The 24,089-nt window shown below is 38.4% G+C and overlaps 1 protein-coding gene across 1 annotated transcript in view; it reads right to left on the bottom strand.

Moving 5' to 3' along the window:
* The window catches only part of LOC102829266 (syntaxin-binding protein 6-like), a 248,891-nt gene extending 228,046 nt beyond the window's left edge, over window positions 1–20,845 (bottom strand). The window contains exon 1 of the mRNA XM_006835374.1: window positions 20,680–20,845. Coding sequence (XP_006835437.1) covers window positions 20,680–20,833 — 154 coding nt within the window. The 5' untranslated portion in view covers window positions 20,834–20,845. The remainder of the gene's footprint in view (window positions 1–20,679) is intronic.
* Window positions 20,846–24,089: the final 3,244 nt, after the last annotated feature.

Below are 24,089 nucleotides of genomic sequence, written 5' to 3'. Positions count from 1 at the left end.
AAATCATTCCAATCCAAATCACATTTTTAACAAATTAGTACACAGACTGAACCATTCATGACACTAACAACCTTGTATGTGTCAAGTGCTGTATCCTCAAAAGACCTGAAATATCACCATCCTTTTCTTTCCATCTAGGCAAAAATTAAACTGGTCAAAGGAAGATAAAAATCCCATTTCTAAAAACTCTCCTCTTCCTTGTAACCTGCACAGACTCACAGAGTTCCTTTCTTCCTCTGATCTCAGCGTCTCATAGAGCTGCATTACAGCTCAAAATACAACCAGATTTTACAAGGAAGCAAATTTGAAATATTATGTAGAAAAGTCTTGGCACCAAGACCTCCATCATATCATAATTTCAAGTCAGAGAATTTTGATCTGGAAAGCTTGCCAAGAGTAATTTTAAAAAAAATTTTTTTTTTTTTTTTTTTACATTGAAGAAGACATTTGCAATCTTAAGTGCCCTTGGTTAGTAAATCAATTTATGAAAAGGTATAATGCAAGACTCCTTTGTATCAATTTGCATTTTCCCCCCTACAATAGTCTTTGTTAAAACTCAAAGACCAACAGAGGTCAAATTAAATGGAATCAAAGTCAATTTAGCACCTTTCCTCTAAAATTCAATGCAAAAAAATATCATCATGCGAAAAGGTTCCAAGCAAAGGTCCTTAAATATCAACACTGGAAAAATGAATTCTCCCAACAGATACATAGGAAGTAAGGTAAGTACTATGTAATGATGCTCAAAACAAGAAGCCCAGATGTTTATCATAGTAATAGCCCTAAATAGAAACATTTGTTAAGGTGTTAAATGGATCGTAGTAATATTCTCATAGTTACCACAACTACCACACATAATCACTATTACTACCATCAGCACCACTAGTTCTAGAAGGAGTATCATCACTTTTTGCAAATATACATGTCTTCAGGAAAAGTGTTCCAGTTACAGATGCATCTCTAAACGTTTTTGTAAATTGTATTCTTTCTCTACTAAATACTCACCTTAGCCATTCTAAGGGTTTATAGTTTTAATAGTATGGGGAGGAATAAAGACTGATTTTGGAGCTTCCGTCCCTGGTCATATAGTAGTTAAGCACTCAGCTGCTCATAGAGAGGTTGCAGTTCAAACCAACCAGCCACTCCACAGGACAATGATGCAGCATTAGGCTTTCAAAAAGATTTACAGTCTTGGAAACCCTATGATCCAGTTCTTGACAGTGGTTTTGGCTTGGTGGGTAGCATTATGAAGTAAATAGTGTCCAGCCATGATGGACTATAATAAAGAGACTTTGGGATGCAAAGGACATTAGGACCTAATGGTAGGTAAACAGGACACCTAAAGTAAGGAGCAGAGAATAAAGGAATGAAGGATAAAGGCACTTTCTGAAATATATATTCAGGTATAATATATCTGAATATACTAAATAAACTCAATCTAAAAACAATATTATTTCTAAAAACAAAAGTAATATTTTTAATAGCTCCAACATCCATGAAAAAGAGGGTATTATGATCCATGTTTATCTATGTAAGATGTGGCACATCTAATTGGCAATCAGCTGATGGTGGTTATGTGCCATGGAGTCAATCCCGACCCATAGTGACCCTATATAGGGTTTCTGAGGCTATAAATCTTTATAGGAGCAGAAAGCCTCATCTTTTTCCCGATGTTTTTCAGAGGCCTATTTAAATTTAAGCTGAAAACATTTTCCAAAGTGGGTTGGCTGTGCAGTGCTATAAGTAAATGGTCGACACAGCTCTTCCATATAAAGTATGACAACTGGCAGATAAAGAGAAATAATAATGTACAAAAAGAAAAAGCCACTGGCTCAAACAATTACTCATACAGGATCCAAGGACTTTGCTGTATCAGCAAAGAATGAGACTCCCTTGGACAAATCAATAAATGTCAAATTCAGATAGGAAATGCAGGTTTCCCTTTTTTAAACAATACAAAAGGCTAAGAAACTTCAGAATTAAATAAACCAAGCCTGACCTGATGATGGTACTAAAAGCAAAGTGACAGCTATTTACATCCAGAGCAAATCAAACCTAAGGTTAGAACTGAAGTCGATAATTGTCTCAGCCACATTTCAGGTTTCAAAAGGGTGCAGACAGCTCCTGAAATGAAACCCACGTTTGCAGCTACTAAATGCTGAGGGCTACAAAGGGCCCCTCATCTCTGTTATGACATTTAGTCTTCACAGAGTTGACTCTCTATTTTCCAGAAATTCCTAGAATCATTAGGGAAGGGAAGACCACTGGGATTAATTCCCAAAAGCAGTTACGTACTTTGTACAACTACTTCTAAAAACCAGAGATTTTGACAATAGAGGCCAGAGATGATTACTACTGTAACAAAGGCTTCCAACTCTCCTCTAGCTGACGGTCTCTAACAGTCTTTGACTAAATTCACCGCCATCTCATCAATTCCAACTCATAGTGACCCTATAGAACACAGGAGAACTGTACCTTAGGGTTTCTGAGACATAAATCTTTACCAGAGCAGACACCTCTGACCTACCAGTTAGCAGCCCAATGCTTAACATGCTGTTCCTCCAGGATTCCAGCTCCTTAATACAAAAACTATCATTATAACCCCCCTTACAACTTATATACATGAACTGTTGTTGTTGTTGTTCAGTGCTGTGGAGTCAGTTCTGACTCATAGTAACCTTGCAGAGGATTTCCAAGGAGCAGCTGGTAGGTTTGAGCTGCCAATCTTGTGGTTAGCAGTCAAGCGCTTATCCTACAACACCACACCAGGACTCCTGATCCAGAAAATTATAATGATTATAAAGTAGGTATGAAGTACATAAATTAGGAAACAATTATATTTTAAAATTTAAATAGAAATTTTATTATTTTCTTCTCTTAACCCAAATGTATTAGGCAATGCACCACATTAGAGACAATGGCATCTTGGTCTTTCCTCTTCAAAAAATTACCACTAAGCAGTAGGATAAACACTGACCTAGTAACCACAAGGTTGGCAGTTGAAATTTACCAGATGTTCTCGGAAACCCTATCCAGGGTCCCTGTGAGTCGAAACTGATTTGACGGCACAGAACAACAATAATAGACACTTTCCAAAGAGCCCTGGTGATACAAATGGTTAAGCACTCAGTTGCCAACCAGAAGAATAGAAGTTGGAACCCACACAACAGCTCCACAGAATAAAGACCTGGTGATATGCTTTCATAAAATTTAGAGCCAAGAAAATCCTATGGTGTAGCTCTACTCTGTCACATGGGGTTGTTCTGAGTTGGCATTAACTCAGTAACACCTAATATTAGGGAACTCTCCACTTTATGGATCCCCTAGCCCAAGAGGAAGTGGCAGAAAAGTAGGTTAGGGCTGTATACTTGGCTTTTATGATTGAATCCACATCTGATTTCTTCACTAATCAAACCCTGGGAGAAATGCCACTTCCTTGATTGGCAGTTGGCAGGCTCTTCCCCAGAGTGAGTGGTATAAATTGATCCTGCGTACTGATGTCATAAAGAAACCCTGGTAGCATAGTGGATTATGAGCTGGGCTGCTAACTGCTAGGTCAGCAGATTGAATCTACCAGTCACTTCTAGAAGGAAGATGAGGCTTTCTGTTCCTAAAGATGTACAGCCTCAAAAACATCATAAAGGGTCCCTATGAGTCTGAAACAACGCTACAGCATACGACCCACTGATGTAAAATGTACTACACAGAGGTTAAGTTCTCAAATTCCTATTAGGCACTGCTCTTATCTCTTCTTCATCTAGCCCTACCCCAAGATCCAAACACCTAAGTCCAAGATAAACTAAACAGATCTTTTTTTTTTTACATCTTTTGCCTGACTATAGTGATTCTGGGATGTTGGACAAGCCATCCAACTCCTGTGGACTCCATTTTCCATATAAAAATTGGTGTTAAATTTGAGGATGAATATTCTAGATATATAAATCTCAATTTCTTTACAAAAAAACCCCACACAAAACAACTAAGAAGTTAATTTCCTCTACCCTGTTTAGTAGGTTCAAATGTTGGCTCTGATTTAATGTCAGACGTGGATCATTAATTAAATCCACTGACCTATAAAACAAAAGAAGCATGAATATGTTTGGTTAACATTTACCACTTCCCACATCCTTCATTTAACAACAGTACAATAGAAAAGACATGCCTAACAAATTCATAGCTAACGCACACCAAAAACATCAAGTCTTTTAAGGAATAATAAAACTAACTGTAGGTAAGACATACGTTCTGGCTCTGTTTTTCTTTTCAAACACATACACACACAGCACATTTACAATCACTTGCAAATACATATGGATATCAAATAAAGCTATCATTCTACAAGGATCAGGCATTCTGTGTACCTTAGAGATCTTGGTATGTAGACCAAATACAAAGGGGCTTCAAAAAGTTTTATCAAAGTTCATTATCTTTTAATTCTCTTTTTTCATGTACATTTTGCAGTGCTTGGTATGATAAGGATTAATAAGAACACAGAATTCAACAGGAATTTTTACTTTTATGAAGTTATGGTGGTCTTTGGGTCTTGAAATGGTTTCATTTTGATCCATGGCAGGGTACTGAGCACAACACAGAGGACTGAGAGTCTGTCCCATTCTACCACTCACCAACAGTGTGAATGCTTCCTTTAGTAAGTCACCTATCTATCAGTACTCTTCCATTTCCTCATCTTTAAGATTGTTGTTGTTAAGTACCGTGGAGTCAGTTCTGACTCATAGTGACCCTGCACAGGCTTTTCGAGGCTGCAAATCTTTACGGGAGCAGAAAGCCTCATCTTTCTCCTGCGGAACAGCTGGTAGTTTTGAACTTCCGACCTTGAGGTTAGCAGCCCAATTCATAACCACTACGCTACCAGATCTCTTTTAAAATAGGTATTTAAAAATGTAAAAAATTCCAGGTTCATTGTTTGCCACTGTGAAAAATCAGTGATAGAAACGATGCTGGTGTTTCCATGAAAGAATTTTGCAAAACAATAATGGAAATACCTTTTGAATAACACAGATGATGACTATAAACATGGACCTCACCAGATGGGATACACAGGAATAAAATTGGAAGCAGATGATAGAAATGTTCAATATCATCAGTCAGAACAAGGCCAGGGACCTATTGCAAAACAGAGCATCATTTGCTCACATATGAGTTCAACTTGAACCTGAAGAAAACGAAAACAAATCCATGAAGGCCAAGTATAGTCATGAGAACATACCACCTAAATTTAAAAACCATAACAAAAGTAGATTTTACACACCGAATAGTATGGCCTCAAGACTGAGTGAATTGTAGAATGGCATCAAGGACATTATACATTAAGAAAGCAAAAGGTTATTAAAAAGGGAAAAAAACAAAAATAGATGTCAGATGAGACTCTGAAACTTGCTTTTGAGTGCAGTATGACTAAAACAAACAAGAAATGACCAAAGCAAAAAGTAAAAGAAGTAACAGACTTCAAAGCAAAATATTATAATGAAATGTGCAAAGACACCACATTAGAGAACTGAAAGGAAAGAGCACGCTCAGCAATTCTCACATTGAAACAACTAGAGAAGAACTTCAAAGCTTAAGCTTAAATTGTAATGTTGAAAGTTTCCACGGACAAAAGATTGACTCAAGAATCATAAGAAAAAAGAAAAAAAAAGAGGAGGGACTATTGAGTCACTATGGGTCAGAACCGACTCAACAGCACGTAACAGCAACAACAACATAAGAGTCACAATACCAAGAAGAATTAGTCAACATTCAACCACTATAGGAGGCACATAAGCAAGAACTGATACTTCTAAAGGAAGAAATTTAAGCTACAATGAAGGCATTGACAGAAACTAAACGTACAGGAATTGACATCATATCAGTTGTTGTTGTTGTTAAGTGCCGTTGAGTTGGCTCTGATCCATAGTGACCCTGTATAAAGTTTCCGAGGGGCAGCTGGTGAGCTTGAACTGCCGACCTTGCAGTTCAAACGGCTTTGCAGTCTGGTGCATTAACCCACAATGCCACACCAAGACTCCAATATCAGTTGAGATGTTTCCAAAAAAGCAAGAAGCAAATGCAAACTAGAAGCACTGACTTGTCTATACTAAGAAATTTTAGTCAAATGATTGGAAGATATCCAAATATGTGACCATTCAAAAGAAAAGAGATCCAACAGAATGTGAAAATTATCAAACAATATCATTAATATCATATGCAAGTAATCTTTGCTGAAAATAATTTTAAACTAGTTGCTTCATTACACCAACTGGGAATAGCCAGAAATTTAAGCTGGATTCAAAAGAGGGTGTGGAATGAGGGTTATCACTATTGACATCAGATAGATCTTGGTAGAAAGAAGAGAATACCAAAGAGGTGTTTATCTTTGTTTATTGACTATGCAAAGACATTTAACTGGGTGGGTCATTAACAAATAAAAGATAACAATGGAAAGAATAGGAATTCCAGAACACTTACCTATTATCATCAAAACACAGACCAAGAGGCAATTGTTTGAAAAAAACAAAGTGTTACTGAGTGATGTAAAATCAGAAAAGGTCAGGGTTGTATTACTCAATCTGTATGCTGACTATATGAAGCCGAAGCTAGACTATATGAAGAACGCTGCATCAAAAATGAAGGAAGGCCCATTAAAAACCTGTAATATGCAGATCTTTACTTGCTAGAAGCAAAGAAGACATAAAGTACTTACTGATGAAGATCAAAGACTTCAGTATGGATTGTACCTCAACATAAATTTAAAAAAAATCATTACAACTGTACCAATAAACAATATCATGATAAATGGAGAAAAGACTGATGTCGTCGAAGACATGATCATTGGATCCATGATCATTGTCCATGGAAGCAGCAGTCCAGAAAACAAATGATGTATTACATTAGGCAAATGTGCTGCAAAATACCTCCTTAAAGTGTTTAGAAGCAAATATGTCACTTTGAGGACTAAGGTGTATGTGATCCAAGCCATAGTATTTTCAATATCCTCTAGTGCATGCAAAAACTGGACAAAGAATAAGGAAGACCAAAGAATTGATGCCTTTGAATTATGGTGCTGTTGAAGAATATGGAATATATCATGGACTAACAGAAGAACAAACAAATCTATCTTGGAAGAAGTACAACCAGAACGCTACTTAAAAGTTAGGATGGTGACACTTTGTCTCACATACTTTGGATGTGCTATTTCAGCAGGCACTAGTCTCTGGAGGAAGACATTATGCTTGGTAAAGTATATGGAGTTCAGGTGTGGCACTGTAGGTTAACGCGCAGGACTGCAAGGTCAGTTTGAACCAAAGGTTGGTGGTTCAAACTCACCAGCCACTCCTCAGAAACCCCATAGAGGGCCGCTATGAGTTGGAACTGACTTGATAGTACTTGACAACAACAACAATAAAGTAAATGGTCAGTGAAAAAAAAAGATCCTCAACAAAATGGATCGACAGAATGGCTGCAACAAAGGGTTAAAACATACTAATGATTATGAAGATGGTACAGGATTGTTCTGTTGTACATAGCTTCACTGAGTTAGAACCAACTCCACAGCACCTAATAACAACAGCATATTTATGTGAGGAATACAAAATGCCTACATAAAGTTCATGTAAAAATGGAGTCGAAAGAGAATGAAGTTATCCCTCAAGCTTTGATGTCCCCTCATTTACTTAATTCTTGAATCCAAACATGTAATTGTTTCTTACTTATCCAGGAAATAGTATTCTAAGTAGAGCATAAATCTATACAACTTGCACTAACTCACATTTACTGGAAAGCCAAGAAGGCAGATCTCAATTCCATTGCTTTCTTTATGACAAGGAATCGAGGCCTAGTATAATCTTGCTATCCCAAATCTACTTGCGAAGCTCCTATTAATTTCTCTGAGCAGTATATTTTATTACACTGATAAACCTTCAAACCACAACCTGGCTTGAGGAGTACAACCGATGCCACATGGGACCAACATATGATACATACAAATACTTTGTGTTAAAAGAAGGAAGTTGTTTTTAAAATATCCCCAAATCAAAACTAAATCAAACCGGTTATTATCAAGTAAACTCAGAGTCAGGATGATTCCAAGTGCCTCAGAGGAGAACTGTGCTCCCTGGCCTTTTCAAGGTTGACGGCCTTTCAAAAACAGATCACCAGGTCCTTTTTATGAGGTGCCTCTCCCTAGATTTGAAATGCTAACCTTTCAGTGAATAGTCAAGTGCCTAACAGTTTGTGCCATCCAAGGACTCAATTAATATCCCCGGAGAGGTTAAAACCAAAAAAAAAAAAAAAACCCCACAAACATGAAGTTTCTATTTTCCTCCTGAAAGCACTCTTTCAGGTTATGTAGAACTGAACTGCATCATTATGGGAAAAAGAGGATTTGGGGAAATTTTTGATATATTCACTGCCCATTAAATGGTCCTTTATTGCTCCATAACATAAAGTCTTTTTTTCAAGTGAAACACTCAGGTACGTCAAAAATTTGAGATAACTATTTCCCACTGTAGGCCACAAAGGAAGCATTTATAAATTGCTCATTTTGGATGACTCTAAAAGTCTGAATAGATCAAAGAAATCTGCATTTTCTTCTTGGTAATTAGGACATTAGGTAGAATAAAAACTCCTTCTCAGTAATCTGTTAAATTCCAAAGGAATTAAAAGACCACCCAAGAGCATCTAAGTGTGAATAACAGCAAGTTTTTAAAAATGCCAAACCAAGCACCAGCTGGTAGAAGCTAGTGTGCCTGTGTGAACACACAGCCCACTCAGAGCTCAAACCCAGAAAGTGAGACTGAAGAGCCTCAGCAGGAATGGAATTTTGTCCCGTTTTCTCCAGGAACTTCATTCCACATAATTTAGAGCACCGGGGCTTTTCCCTCTAGTAGCTGGCAGTGTGGAGAAGTAAATGGAAAGAAAACTGACAGATGAAAACCTATCAGTGCTAAGTAATATTATAGGGATGACATGGCAAGGTGGAAGAGGGACATGTTCCAAGCACAGGAACTAACTACCTGTTCATCTAGTTTCCAACATACTGGACATGCTGGCACCCTCATGGACCTTGTCCTTATTTGCAGTTCCTTCTGGAACATTCTTCATGTAGTGTTGCATAACTGTAACTGGGATGGAAACATGACTGATTCATTCACTCATCCTCGCCCTAACTCCTTCTCCCCCAGAGTAACAGGAAATAAATTTGGGGAAACAAGAACCTGATCTGCACTGAAGAGCTGGCCCACAGGCGTTTGTGCCAGCCTCTCCCACTTCTTCTGCTTGCTTCACAATGCACTTGATTGACCCCAGAGAAAATATTTTTGTTTTATTTTTCCTTTTGATCTGCTGAAGTAGATGTATGAAAATAATATCTCCCATTTCAGGGATAGGAATTCAATCTCCTAAATCACTTCGAACTCCCCATGAAGTTAGATAAAGAGGCCTGAGCACAATGACTTCAGTGCCCAATACACCAGCAGTGCAGAAATACTCAGGAGGTCCAGTGGAAGTTTCCAAACTTTCTGAAACAACAGTGGTGAGATGTTCATCTGGTTTGGAGGCAAAAGATATTTGGAAGAAAGAGAATCAAGAGAAGCCTCGGTTAGAAAGTATAAACCAGAATAAACTTGAGAGCCCTGGGAGGGGTAGGAAACAGAGGGGAGAAGAGAACAGTATGGAAAGGAGGTGGAAAACCTGCAAGACTAGATCTGAACTGCCATGTACCTTTTACTTCACAAGATGTATGTTGCAGATGTATGGATTTAAAAAGCATTTAAATTATCTGCGTATGGGGAAAACCATTAGGTATAATATTTAATGATCTGATAATAATATTGCTAATAACGCTGAGTATCTTCCAAGGAGTTCTAGCATGGTGCTGTGGGTTAATGCACTGGACTCAAGGTTGGTTTGATATACAAGGTCGCCGGTTCAAGCTTACCAGCTGCTCCTCAGGAAACCTATACAGGGTCACTGCGGGTTGGAACCGATTCGATGGCACTTAACAACAACCATCTTCCATGTATCAGTCATTATGTTGTTGTTGTTGTTGTGTGCCCTGGAGTCAGTTCCGACTCATAGCGACCCTGCACAGGGTTTCCGAGGCTGTTAATCTTTACGGGAGCAGAACGCCTCATCTTTCTCCCGCAGAGCAGCTGATAGTTTCGAACTGCTGACCTTGCGGTTCTCAGCCCGATTCGTAACCACTACGCTTGCACTTAACTACTAATCCAAGGAGTCCTGAGGTGGCGCTGTGGGTTAATTCACTGGACTGCAAAGTCAGTTTGAACCTCAAGGTCAGCAGTTCAAGCTCACCAGCTGCTCCTCAGAAACCCTATACAGGGTCACTATGGGTTGGTACTGACTCAATGGCATTTAACAACAACTAATCCAAAGGCAAGAGAGTCAAAGGTACAAGGTTCAAACAATACTGCAGAAGAAAAGCCAGGTGATCTGCTTCCAGTGAGACAACAACTAATCAAATGCTATGGAGCGGTTCTGCTCTGTAAAACATTGGCTCCAAGAGTCAGAGCAACTTGATGGCAATGATTTGGTTCAGTCTGAATCTTAAAAATGTTCTTGGAATACAGATCTTATTCTTGTTTTATGACAAAGCTAGCACAGCCAGCATTGTATTTGAAGCACTACGGTTGTGTTCTGTGATAGCTGGGGTGGGAGAATCCAGTGAGAAATAAGAACTCTGAGCCTCGGGCACCTAACTACCTCTCAGATGACATGTGAAAACCCCTGATGGTGGTGAACCCTTAAAACAACAACAAAAACCACCACTGTCTAAAAGTTGTTGTTAAGTGCCGTCGAGTCGGTTCCGACCCATAGCGAGCGACCCTGTACAGGATTTCTGAGGGTGTAAATCTTTACGGGAGTAAAGCCTTATCTTTCTCCGGCGGAGCAGCTGGTAGTTTCAAACCGCTGACCTTAAGGTTCGCAGCCCGATTCGTAACCACTACGCTACCAGAGCTCCTTACTGTCTAAAAGTAGTAACTTAGAAAATGCCAAAGCACAAAGAATGCATCTGCGTGTTTTCAAACTGTGCCTTCTTGGTCTGCTGCTGCTCTGGAAGTCTCCCAGGTACACAGAACCTTGCCAGCCATCTTTCAGAAGGAAAGCTGTCTCAGTTTGCAATCTCCCCAACCACCACTTGCTCTACCTTTGCAATCTATCAAACCAAAAGGGACACAAGTGAGTCAGCTGTGTGACTCCAGTACTTTACAGTGGGCCGGGGGATGGGCGAGTACACAGATGGAGTTTCATTTTTAAATGAAATGTTTTGGCACTAACCCCTGCTAAGAGTTTTCCCTTGTTGCTTTCCATCTGGTTCTAGTATTGGAACACATACATGAGAGAATGGAAAAAGAAAACATGTTTCATGAACTAAACCATTAGAAAAGCTGAAGTGGTTGACAGCACTTTCTCTTAAACACTCAGGGAATGCTGTCACATTGTTGTTAAGGAACAGGAAAGTTCTGTTCTCCTTTTGACCTCCTCTTGTTCAGGAAATGAAAATAATGTGTAGACTTTGAAGTTGGATGGTCCACAGTATGTGTCCTAGCTTCACTACCATTAGATGCCTATCCTTGGCATACCCACTGTAACTTTGTTGTTGTTGTTATGTGCTGTGGAATCGGTTCTGACTCATAGCAACCCTGTACAGGGTTTCCAAGGCTGTAAATCTTTACGGGATCAGAAAGCCTCATCTTTCTCCTGCGGAACAGCTGATAGTTTCGAACTGCTGACCTTGAGGTTTGCTGCCCGATTTGTAATTCTACCAGAGCTCCTTACTGTAACTTTACTCCTTGGCCATTTCATCTATAAAGTAGAAGCTACAACAGAAGCCACATCACAAGACTGATGTTGAGTATTAAATAAGATAATGCCCATTAAGTGATTAGTTACCTAGTGTTAGGTTCTACTATTTCCAAAGCTTAGAAAAGACAAATAATGTGCTAGCAGATTTTACAGAATGATATCTAGAACCATCAAGAAAATTTGTAAAGCATCTACTTTTTTTTTTTTTTTTTTTGCTTCCAGAAATATTTTAATAAAAATTGGCCATTCCAAGAAATCCCCATTGCATGGCCATCAATAAGGAACCATAACAAAAGAGACAATCCATCACATGGCTATGATTTAAAGGAAAACCAAAAACTAGCAGACACTGAAACACATCAGCAAAGTCCAATTAATGTCACATTCCAATCTGATTAGATATCGAAGTAAACAACACAAATAAAGCATCTACTTTTTCTAGTTACAATTGAATAAAAGAATTTCATAAGAGGTGCTGTACCTGTCAAAAGAGTCTCAGAAATTCTCTGGGGAATTAGCACTGTCTCTTAAGAGTCAGCTACATCTGCTGGAACTATCATTTAATAGGTGTCTTCCTTAACAGCCTGGTTATTTGTGTATAGGATTGCCCCCACCAAGCCAAAACCAACCACTGCTTAAACTGTAGGAGACTCAGAATAAAATTGAGACATGATTATCATTAAGGTTGTGTAAGAGAGTAAGAAAAGGCAAGTTTGGTTTTGGAAGTCCTCTCTTATGCAACTCATATACTTACAATACAAAGTTGAGCACAGTGGCTAACGGAATAGGCTAGAGAGTCAAACTATCTGGGTTCAAATCCCTGTTTTATCCACTTACTTGATGTGACCCTGAGAAAGTTAATTTACCTGTGTGCTCAGTTTCGTCACTATGAATGAGGATATTCACAGTCCTAGTGTGGCTCTGTGGGTTAATGCGCTAGACTGCAAAGTCAGTTTGAACTACAAGGTTGATGGTTCAAGTTCACCAGTCACTCCTATAGAAACCCTCTAGAGGGTTGCTATGGGTTGGAACAGACTCGATGGCACTTAACAACAACATAACCTACCTCATAACACTGTGGTAAGGACTGAACAAGTTAATACTTGTAAAGGCATAGAAGCACACCCAATATAGGAATTCAATACATACCATCCACTATTCTTAATATTATCAAAGGTGGGCTGGGGCCACCCTGACCACACTGAGTACTGAAGCATGTGATGGATGATGCTACATTGGAAGTCATTCATAAATGGTATCATTTATGATATATTTTGGAAGAAAACTCTCTCCTTTAAACTCCCTGTAACAGAATTATTACTACTACAAAACTTTTAATCAAATGTGTCTATGAACATGCTTCTTGTTGTATATCATAGAGTTGGTTCTGACTCACAGAGACCATGTATAAGTGTTTCCAAGGTTATACATCTTAGAAGGAGCAGAAAGCTTCATCTGTCCCCCATGGAGCAGCTGGTTGGCTTGAACCACTGACCTTGTGGTTGGTACTCCAGTGCTTATTGTATGTCGTCATTGTGCTTCCCATGAACATATAAGGGGGCTTCAAAAGTTGACAGAAAAATTCTATTACTGTTTAATTCTATTTTTTCCATTAACTTTCTCAATATATAACACAATAGATGACACGGCATTTTTATAAAATAAACATTTTTAGGATGAATCATGGAATTAAAGCACTGGAAATAACTTTCTGCTTTATAATGCATTGTATTCTAGAGCTAAGTAAAGTTTTATGGCTGACATACATATCAAATCTCTATAATGAAGAAATAAAAGACCCCTCCCCCTAAGGTATACAATCCAAATGTAGGAAAGTCTATTCATTAATAATTACAGAAAGGAGGTATGAAGACAGAGTGTAAGTCAACATTGTTCATGCATTTACCAACTTTAAAGAGCTGGAGTGAAAATCTCACTCTCAAAACATGATCTCCTCCCTAACACCCTCCCGGCCTAATTCAGCATCAATAGGGTAATTGAATAATAAGAGTATAGTCCACTGTGGTCCCAGAGATTGGGTGAATGGCCAACTTTGTCAATTCAAAATGGTGACCCAGGCAGTTCACAGCATCTCTCGTGAACATTGGTTCTGTCACCTGTCAAATGAAGAATATACCACCCAACTGATAGGGCTGTTAAGAGGATTGTTGTTAAGTGATGTTGCTTTGGTTTCGACTCATAGTGACCCTGTATAAGGTTTCTGAGGAGTGGATGGTGGGTATGAACTGCCCATCTTGTGGTTCTAATTGACTTTGCAGTCCAATGTATTATTCTGTAGCAATTGACCAGGACTCTGTTATGAGGATTAATGAGAATCAAAACAAATAATGAAACATGCAAAAAGCTAGTTTCTGTTTACTTAGTAATTTTTTGAAAAAAATATTCATATTTTCAGCAATATTTACTACTTATATAATAAATGATAACAATACATATCATTATTGTAGTTGCTTTGCATATCTTTGTATGCCTCTAGTTTTGGTATGGATTTCTTCATTTTTCTTGGACTAAAACTCTCAGAAATACAATATTCATCACTCCTGAATAAACTTTCTATCAAGGCCACATTTCATCTGCCTTGTATTGTTGCCCTCTTTCTCTTCTGATATTTCTAGATCTTAGATGATATCTAGTCTCAATGAGAAAGTAGATAAAAAGGTCTTTCTTGTATCAGATTCTAACAATTAAATTTGGTTTCTTTTAATTCCCATAACAATTTATAAATAATTTTCTCAAATCCTCATAAATGTTTTAAGTGCCTCTTTTGATATCAACCACCTGAATTTCTCCTTACCTGGTACACATGGAATAAGAATGAAATTTGGTATAAAACTTTCAAGGACACTCATAATCCTGGAAGCTCCGAGCCCAAAGGAGCCTTACTTTCACTACAGTTGACCCTTGAACAACAGGGTTTGAACTGCAAGTATCCTCCTAGAGATAAAATGCCGTGTGATGCTGATAAAGTGGAAATTCACAATACTTGAGTTCACTGCAATGGCAGTAGGAAAAAACAGTCACATATAAGTGGGTCCATGCAGTTTAAACCCGCGCTGTTCAAGGGTGAACTGACTTTGAGCTTTTCAATTGAATAAAGTGAATTCCAGAAGGAACCAGAGATTTGACTATGGCCAGACAATGAAACTGAAAAAAAAAAAAAAAAAAATCTTTATATATAGAATTGAGTTGTAAAAATATATTGTTATGTTGAGCATACCAGTAATATCAACCAGAGGAGTGTAACTTCCCAGGATAGTGAAAACCTTCTTAACTAACTTCTGAATCTCTTGGATCCAAATGAAAAACAAATACCGTGTCAACTCATGGTGACCCATATGTGCAGAGGAGAACTGATGCATAGGATTAGGTTTATGTGGCTTTAATCTTTACAGAAATATATCACCAGACATTTCTTCCATGATACCTCTGGATAAAGTCAAATTGCCAACCATTGGGTTATCAGCCAAATGCAAACCATTTGTACTACCCAAGGTTTTCAAGATCTTGGGTAACACTTTCAAAACACATAAGCTTCCTCACTCCCCCAATGCTGCATTAGGCATCTAAGGTCAGAGAAGAAGAGGAAGACCCCCATTGAGATGGACTGGCCAAGTGGCAGCATTGATGGCCTCAAGCATGGCAACAGGAGTTAGGTCGGCCTAGGATTGGGCAGTGTTTCGTTCTGCTGTGCATAAGGTTGCTATGAGTCGGTACTGACTCGATGACACCTAACAACAACAATGGACATGAAGTCTTGTATTAGATAGCATGCACACAAAATTAAAACAGGATCAGGAAAGAGATTTTAACATGAAATTATGGAATGTTCAATAGGTAACAGGCCTTTAATAATTAGCTGGTTTCAACTTCTTAGTATGCTTCCAGTCTACTATACTAAATATGAGGCCAAAATTATCATAGAGAAAACAGCTAACTTAGAAACGATTGTGGGTGGGGCTTGCTTTACATTTTGAATAAGTTAACAGTTTGGAGCTATAAATAAAATCTACAGTTGTCATCAGATATGTAATAAACCATACTGCCACCATATATATGTCAATAGAGACTTGATGCTAAACTGCTGCCCACATTTCAGTGGGGCTTCCAGACAGCCAGACTAGGAAGAAAGGCTTTGTGACTAACCTTTGAAAATCAGCCAATAAAAACCAACAGATCATAATGGTCCAATTCTGTTGCGCATGGTGTCTCCATGAGCTGTAGCCAACTTGAAAGTAGTTAACAACCACAACAATGGCAAGTCATAAAATTAAGTAGCTTCTTCTTTTAAGCATCTATTGTGTTTATTTAAAGCAATGTGGTAAATGCTATAAGGCATTGAGAAGAACACATAGACCTATCTTTGAGCAACTGATTTCTGTGCTATAATAAAACTTAAGAGGTAACACAAAATATTTTCACATAGATAGACAATACAGATGGATACAGAGATTTGCATAATACTAAATTACTTTTTCCTAAGCAATCAGATAGGCCATCTGTGATGACATCTCATATCTATAAAGAATAGAACCAGCTTCCACTCATCTTAGAGGGAGGGCTGAGATAGGAAGATTAATGAGTTCTTAGGGTCATTCTACTAGTGACTGCGATTAAAAAAAAAAAAAAAAAACTACTTTGTGGAGGTAAAGTAGATAATAAAATGTATGCATTTTAAGTGTACAGTTTGAGATGCTTAACAAGTGTCAACACTAAGCAATCAAATATTCGACTGCATTGTTGTCAAATGCCATCAAGTCAGTTCCTACTTATAGCAACCTTGTATAGGGTTTCTGAGGAGCAGTTGATGAGTTTGAACTGCCGACCTTGTGATTCAAGCTAACCTTGAGGTCAAGTGCTTATCCTATAATGCCACACCAGCATGCCATTCTACTGCATAGGCATAAAGTAATATTTATTCACATGTGGATGGACAATTGAGTTGTCATTTATTATGAATAAGACAACTATGAACAATTAAGTACAATTCTTTATGTGGATACATGCTTTCATTTTCCCTGCATAAATGCCTCAGTCATATAAGTACATATTCAACATTTATAAAACTGCCAAACTGTTTATCAAAGTAGTTACATTATTTTTACATTCTCACCGGCAACTTTTGAGAGTTCCAATTGCTCTACATGCTTGTTAACTCTGGAATTTCCAGTCTTAATCTTTAGCATTATGGAGAAGAGAAAGTAGAAACCAATGCTTTAAGACTACCAATCACAGAGAAATCTCAATAAACAAGCACTTGCATACCATTCACGAAGCCATTAGGAAGTCCAAGGAGACCACTCCAATTCAATCCCAAAACTGAATAAACCAGCAAGATCATCTCATTCCTTACAGAATTACAGCTAAATAACCCAAGAAAGATCATCTTGTTTCTTACACGCCAAAAACTTTTTTGATATCTCCAGAGGATATATAACCCACTCTGAAAAGAAGTCTTCCACAGACCTCTTTTTTGCAGATAATAAATTCTACCAGATCCGGAGGCGTGAGAGAGGGAGAAATTCACACGAAGAAACATTAGCAAAAGACTTTGGGATACATAAAATACCCATGCTTAGATGCATACTTTGGCAAACTTTTAAAGCCATGCTACTTTCTTCTTTTTAAATAATTTTAATTCTTTATGCTAGAGTGCTTAAAAATTATTTGCAGACATTGTCCAAATGTGGGCAAGTTTTGTCTGCTCCAAAATGAATAGCTGATATTCATCAAACAAACCCCAAGCGTGAAGGACCTGGCAGTTCACACTATTAGCAAGAAGGAGACTGTCATTAAGGGCTCTGCTTTTACTTCACAGCCTCCTATGTGAGTTGAACTGCAAAAAGGTTATCTTTAGACTGGATAGAAGAAAAATAGAAACACAAATGCATATGTCTTTTAACAAAGCTGCTGTTCCCTGTATCTAGAATGCTCTCTGCACCCACAGCACCCTTTCTTCAAAACCCATGAAGCCTTACTTGTATTTCAGTTCCTGGTTCTCCTAACTAGGCCAAATTCTCCTCATATATGCTTTCATATGACTGTACTTTTCCTTTTAAAACTTTTCATAGTTTAAAATATGTTTCTTTTAGTGAACAATTAATTAATGTCTACCAAGTGAGGTAAGTTCATGAGTGAAGTTATCATGCTCAGCACATTAAAAACAAAACAACAAAAAACAGGTGTCAACTAGTTGAGTCCAACTCAGGATGACTCCATGCAACTCACAGTAGAGCTGTGCTCCAGAGGGCTTTTAATGGCTGATATTGCAGAAATACATGGCCAGACATTTACTTCTAAACACCTCTGCTGTTGTTGTTGTTAGGTGCCATCAAGTCGGTACCGATCCATAGCGACCCTATGCACAACAGAACGAAACACTGCCCGATCCTGGGCCGACCTCACTACAGTTGCCATGCTTGAGTCCATCGATGCTGCCACTTGGCCAATCCATCTCATTGGGGGCCTTCCTCTTTTTCTCTGACCCTCCAATGACTGGTCTCTCCTGACAATATGTTCGAAGTATGAGAGACGAAGTTTGGCCATCTACATCTCTAGATAAACTTAAAATGTCAACTTTTTGGTAACAACTGAGAGATTAACAATTTGCTACACTCAGGGAATCCTGCCCAGCACATTGTTGCTCTTATTAAGTGATACTGAGTCGGTTCTGACTCACAGTGACCCTGTATAGGGTTTCTGAGGAATGGCTGGTGGGTTTGAACCATCCTATGCACAACAGAACAAAACACTGCCAGGTCCTGCCCCATACTCACAATTGTTGTTAAGTGCCATTGAGTTGACTCTGACTCATAGCAACCCTGTATAGGGTTTCCAAAGGAGCTCTGGTAGCATAGTGGTTACAAACGGGTAGCTAACCTCAGGGCCAGCAGTTCGAAACTACCAGCTGTTCCACAGGAGAAAGATGAGGCTTTCTGCTCCCGTAAAGATTTACAGCCTCGGAAACCCTGTACAGGGTTGCTAAGAGTCGGAACCGACTCCACAGCACATAACCACCACTACCAACATAGGGTTTCCAACGAGTGACTGGTGGGTTTGGATTGCTAACTGTAAGGTCAGTGTTTATCCTATAACACCATACCAGGTGTCCATAAAAGGGACTTAATAAATATTTAACCAACTAGTTAATTGGTTGATAGATGAGAACACTACTTTATCTGGTATTATGGATTGAACTGTGTCTTCCAAAATAATATGTTGTAGTCTTAATTCCTATACCTTTGAATTTACACCTGCTTGGAAATAGGGGCTTTTAAGATGCTAGCAATTACAGTTATTTTAAGATAGTATCATATCCTGCAGCACCATACCAGGAATCCAAAATATCCTCTAACAATATAAAAATTCGATTACCCTTATCATTATTTGGAGTCCTGGTGTGGCATTGTGGGTTAATGCTCCGGATGACAAAGTTGGTTTGAACCTCAAGGTCACTGGTTCAAGCTCACCAGTTGCTCCTTGGAAATCCTATACAGGGTTCCTATAAGTTGGAACCAACTCAATAGCACTTAACAACAACAACAACAATCCTTATTTAGGATCCCTGGTGGCGTAGTGGTTAAGTGTTCAGCTGCTAAGTGTTCAAACCCACCAGTCACTCCATGGAGAAAGATTTGACAATCTTCTTGTGTAATGATTTACAGTCTTAGAAACTCTATGGGGCAGTTCTACTGTATTCTTAGAGTAGTTGTGAATCAGAATTAACTAGATGGCAGTGGGTGTGGTTTAATCCTTACTTGGGATTAAGAATGAGAAACCAATGTTTCAGTGTTTTTTCACACTCTTTCTTATTTTAAGTTTTCTTATAATCATTGGAAAAGCATTCCACAGACCTATGTTCTTATTACATTTTCAGGACACAGTATTATTATTATCATCACACTACTTTCTGTCTGAAAAAACAAAACAAAAAAAACCCAGCTATCTCTAACCTAAAATTCTGAAAAATTTAAATGATCGGAGCCTTAATCTTAAAATACTAAAATAGATTCAAAAAATAGTTTTATTCTCAAGCCCCAATTCAAAGAATTAAAAAAAAAAAATAGATGAATTAAAATAAGCTTAATTTTTCCATTTCTTTGTGGTAAGAAATATTTTCAGAAGTATTATACAGACCCCAGGTGTTCAGATTAGCATCACCCATAACTCCATGGAAAATTCATCCACATTTTATCTCAGAAAACTTGGTGTAAGTCCACAGTAAATCCCACAGATCTGCTACAATCACAAGCAGAGTGGGAAAACATAATCCAACAAAACTTGAAGCATAATAAAACAGATGCTTCTTCCTGACAAAACTAAGGCTGTCAGGCAAAGCAGCAATGTGTGAGCTGAACCTACTTTCTCACTTGCCATGAAGTGCCAATATTTATCTCGAGACAAGACTACTCCTGGTTATTGGCAACTGTTAAGAAAAAGAAAGTCAATGCTACTCAAGCTGCTTGTAGTAAGAATTATCCAAATACAAGAAGTTCTTCTAAAACTACAATCCCAAAGGATAGACTACTTTCTGTCAATGTTCTAGTGAAGGGAAAATATGAGGAAATAAATAAATAATCCCCCAAGCATGCCTACCTTACCCTTTATAGAAACTCTTAATGAACTGACAAATGTCATCAATACTGAACTTCCTTACCTTTCCTATACCAGCCAACTTCACAAATAAAAGTGCCGCAAGTATATGAGGATCAAAGGACGATAAGAGAGACACAAGAGTGTCAACATCTATGAAACCAGTATATATAACTCTCCTGACACCTTTCAATTAACTGTTTTAAAACAAAAGTTGTTTTAAAAATATTAATATTTGGTTTTCATTACCTGACAGACAGATATAAGTTAAATATTCGCCTTGACCTCCAGTTGCTAGGAAAGGAATCTTTTTCTTTGTCCTCCTCTTGACTTGGACAGCTCCCAGCATCCTTTCATCAAGAGGTGCAAAAATCTCCTTACTGATGGTAGATTTGGCACTCATTGTAGAATAAGTGAGAAGAACAGGGCACAGTAGTCTTCTAAAGAAGAAGAAGAAAAACAGAAAAGTTAGAATTCACAATATTCACAGGGCTCATATGAGAATGAGCTGTAAAAGTTGGTATGCATATGAAGTAACTCAGTTTACAGTTTAACTTCTTGCTTGCTTGAAATGCATTATGGAATTAGTAAAAGCAATGTCTTCTGATTTGCAATAACTGTGGAAAACTATACATGAAAGGGAATAATAGCTTATTCCTGAAAAGTCAAGCCCAATGGGGCACGGGCAGTACCAGATGAGATCAAGAAATTCTGTCAATCTTTATCCCAACTGAGCCTACTTAAAACTGGTAAGCAGTGCACATGCTACTCCTTATTCAAAAAGGGATATGATTTCACACTACCAGCTTAAAATCTTTCCACTGTCCAACAATCCTTAAAGTCAAGAAATTCTTTGTTGTTGGATGTGTCAACCCACTTCCGACCCCATGAGACAGAATAGAAGTGCACCATTGGGTTTTCTAGGCTGTAATATTTATTTATGATGCCTTTGAGTTATGGTGTTGGAGGAGAATATTGAAAGTGCCATCGGCTGCCAAAAGAACCAATAGATATGTTTTGGAAGAAGTGCAGCCAGAGTGCTCCTTAGAGGCCAAGATGACCAAACTTCGTCTCTCATACTTCGGACATATTGTCAGGAGGGAGCAGTCGCTGGAGAAGGATATCATGTTTGATAAGGTGGAGGGTCAGAGGAAAAAGGAAGACTCCCAATGAGATGAATTGGCCAAGAGGCAGCATAGATGGACTCAAGCGTGGCAACAATAGTGAGGTTGGCCCAGGATTGGGCAGCATTTTGTTCTGCTGTGCCTAAGGTCACTATGGATCAGTACTGACTCGATGGCACCTAACAATAACAACAACAACAATATTTATTGGGAGTCCTGGTGTAAGTCTGGACTACAAGGTCAGTTTGAAGTGTAGTTCAAATTCACCAGCTGCTCCTCAGAAATTCTATACAGAGTCATTATGAGTTGGAAATGACTTGATGGCACTTACCAACCACAATAACAACATTTATAGGAGCATATCACTAAGTCCTTCTCCCACAGAACCACTAGGTGAGTTCAAACAGCTAAACTTTCCGTTAGCAGACCAGTGGTTAACCACTGTACCACCAGGGGCCTTAATGCCCCTTCAAAATCTCCTTTAACAGGAATGTAAGTCCATATGCCTTATTTTATTCATAGTAGAAATAATTACATCTTATACATAATAAGTACACATGCAACAACTTCTACATAATAACTATACATGCAACAGAAGGCCATTAATTTAATCACCGTCAGCTGACTTTGATCAGACTCAGTAATTAACCCTTATTTATTAGCCTCTTTCAGAGGTGTCTATTTTCCAGTTCTCTTCTGCATCTAGTTATCCTGATGTGGACCCTTGCTAAATTTTCCACATTTTCCTTCAGTCCAAATGGACACAGAATTCTAAAAAAAAATGTCTGACTAATGCTAAGTATTTTGGAAACGTTATCCAGTATTCCCTCAGGGTATGCTCCTGTGGTTAACTTGGAGTATGTGCCCGATAATTAAGAGAATAAAGCAGTATGTTGGTGACTCACAATGAGTACCCCTCTCCTCCCGCCCCAAACTTACACATACGGTCCCCATGGTATATTTAGTTTTCCAAAACTTATAACTTCCTAATGGTCGTCATTCAGCTTATGTGTCTCTGTTGTGCTCAAGGTCAATACGAATTTCAACGGTGTCATGCAAAAAACTCAACAACAAACTGACTAAACCTCCTCTGTTCCATCATTCTAGTTATATATAGTCCATAGCCTACTCACTACCAATATTTGTTCAGACAATAAAAACCCCGAATGAGAGGAACAGAGAGAGACTATGGGCTGGCTAGTTATGTGGGTTGTGCACAGTATTTAAAGATCCTGCATATAGATCCACAGCACAGTGATAGATGGTAACCATAGCTCAAAGAGTCGGCCAGCCTGGGGTGAAACTGAGCCTATTGGTATAGACATATGATGTGCTCATCTCTGTGTTCAATATGAAAGAAATAGCTGAGATACAATGACTATGTCAGAGGTACCACTTAAATCCTGATGATTTCTGATGGAAGACTATGGAACCGTTTTTCCCCAGTACAAAACTCACAAATGCAAACACCACATAAGTTTACCTATAACTTATCCACATCTGTAAACTCTTGGCAAAAAAGAGACATTTAAAAAAAAAAAAAGAACCTTTCAGTTAAGAACATTTGTCCTAGTTTTAATTGTGTAATACAACAGGTTTTCTCAGTGACACCAAGAAAAAAGGGGGTTCCTTTAAATTTACACACACACATGTAGTTGTTGTTGTTCATTAAGTGGTGATGAGTCAGTTCCAACTCGTGGTAACCCTGTATAGTGTTTCCAGGGAGCAGCTGGTGGATTTGAACTGTCGACTTTGTCATTAGAACCCCAATGCTGATCCTAGAGTGCCACATCAAGAATGAGTGTGTGTGTGTGTGTGTGTGTGTGTGTGTGTACAGAAAGAAAGAGAGAGAGTCTTAATGTGGCGATGTGGGTTAATGCTCTGGACTGCAAAGTCAGTTTGAATCACAAGGTTGGCAGTTCACCATCCACTCCTCAGAAACACATAACAACACAACCAACAACAAAATATACACACACACACATTTGCTGTTAGGTGTTGTCGACTCAGTTCTAATTAACAGTGACCCATGCACAACAAAGCAAAGCACTGCCTAGTCCTGCACCATGCTCACATTCTTGTTAAGTTGAAGACCACTGTTGCTACAACAGTGTCAATCCATCTCCTTAGGGGTCTTCCTCTTTTCTGCTAACCCTCCACTTTACCAAGCATGATGCCCTTCTCCAGAGACTAATCCCTCCTGATAACATATCCAAGGTATGAGAGAAGAAAGAAGTCTTGCTATCCTGGCTTCTAAAGAAAATTCTGGCTGTACATCCAGCACAGATCTGTTTGTTTTTATGGCAGTTCATATTACTTTCAGTATTCTTCACCAAAACCATAAATCAAATGCATCAAGTCTTCTACAGTCTTCCTTGGTCATTGTCTAACTTGCACATGCATATTCTTCAACAGCATCATATGCATGTGAAAGTTTGATTGCTCTTCCATGAGTTTTGATAATGAAACCAAGCAAAATGAAGTCTTTGACAACTTGATTTGTTTCTCCATTTATTAGGATGTTATTTATTGGTC

Source organism: Chrysochloris asiatica, unplaced genomic scaffold (assembly GCF_000296735.1).
Source record: "Chrysochloris asiatica unplaced genomic scaffold, ChrAsi1.0 scaffold00017, whole genome shotgun sequence".
NCBI classification, from domain to species: domain Eukaryota; kingdom Metazoa; phylum Chordata; class Mammalia; order Afrosoricida; family Chrysochloridae; genus Chrysochloris; species Chrysochloris asiatica.
This window is presented reverse-complemented; position numbering and strand designations above follow the sequence as displayed.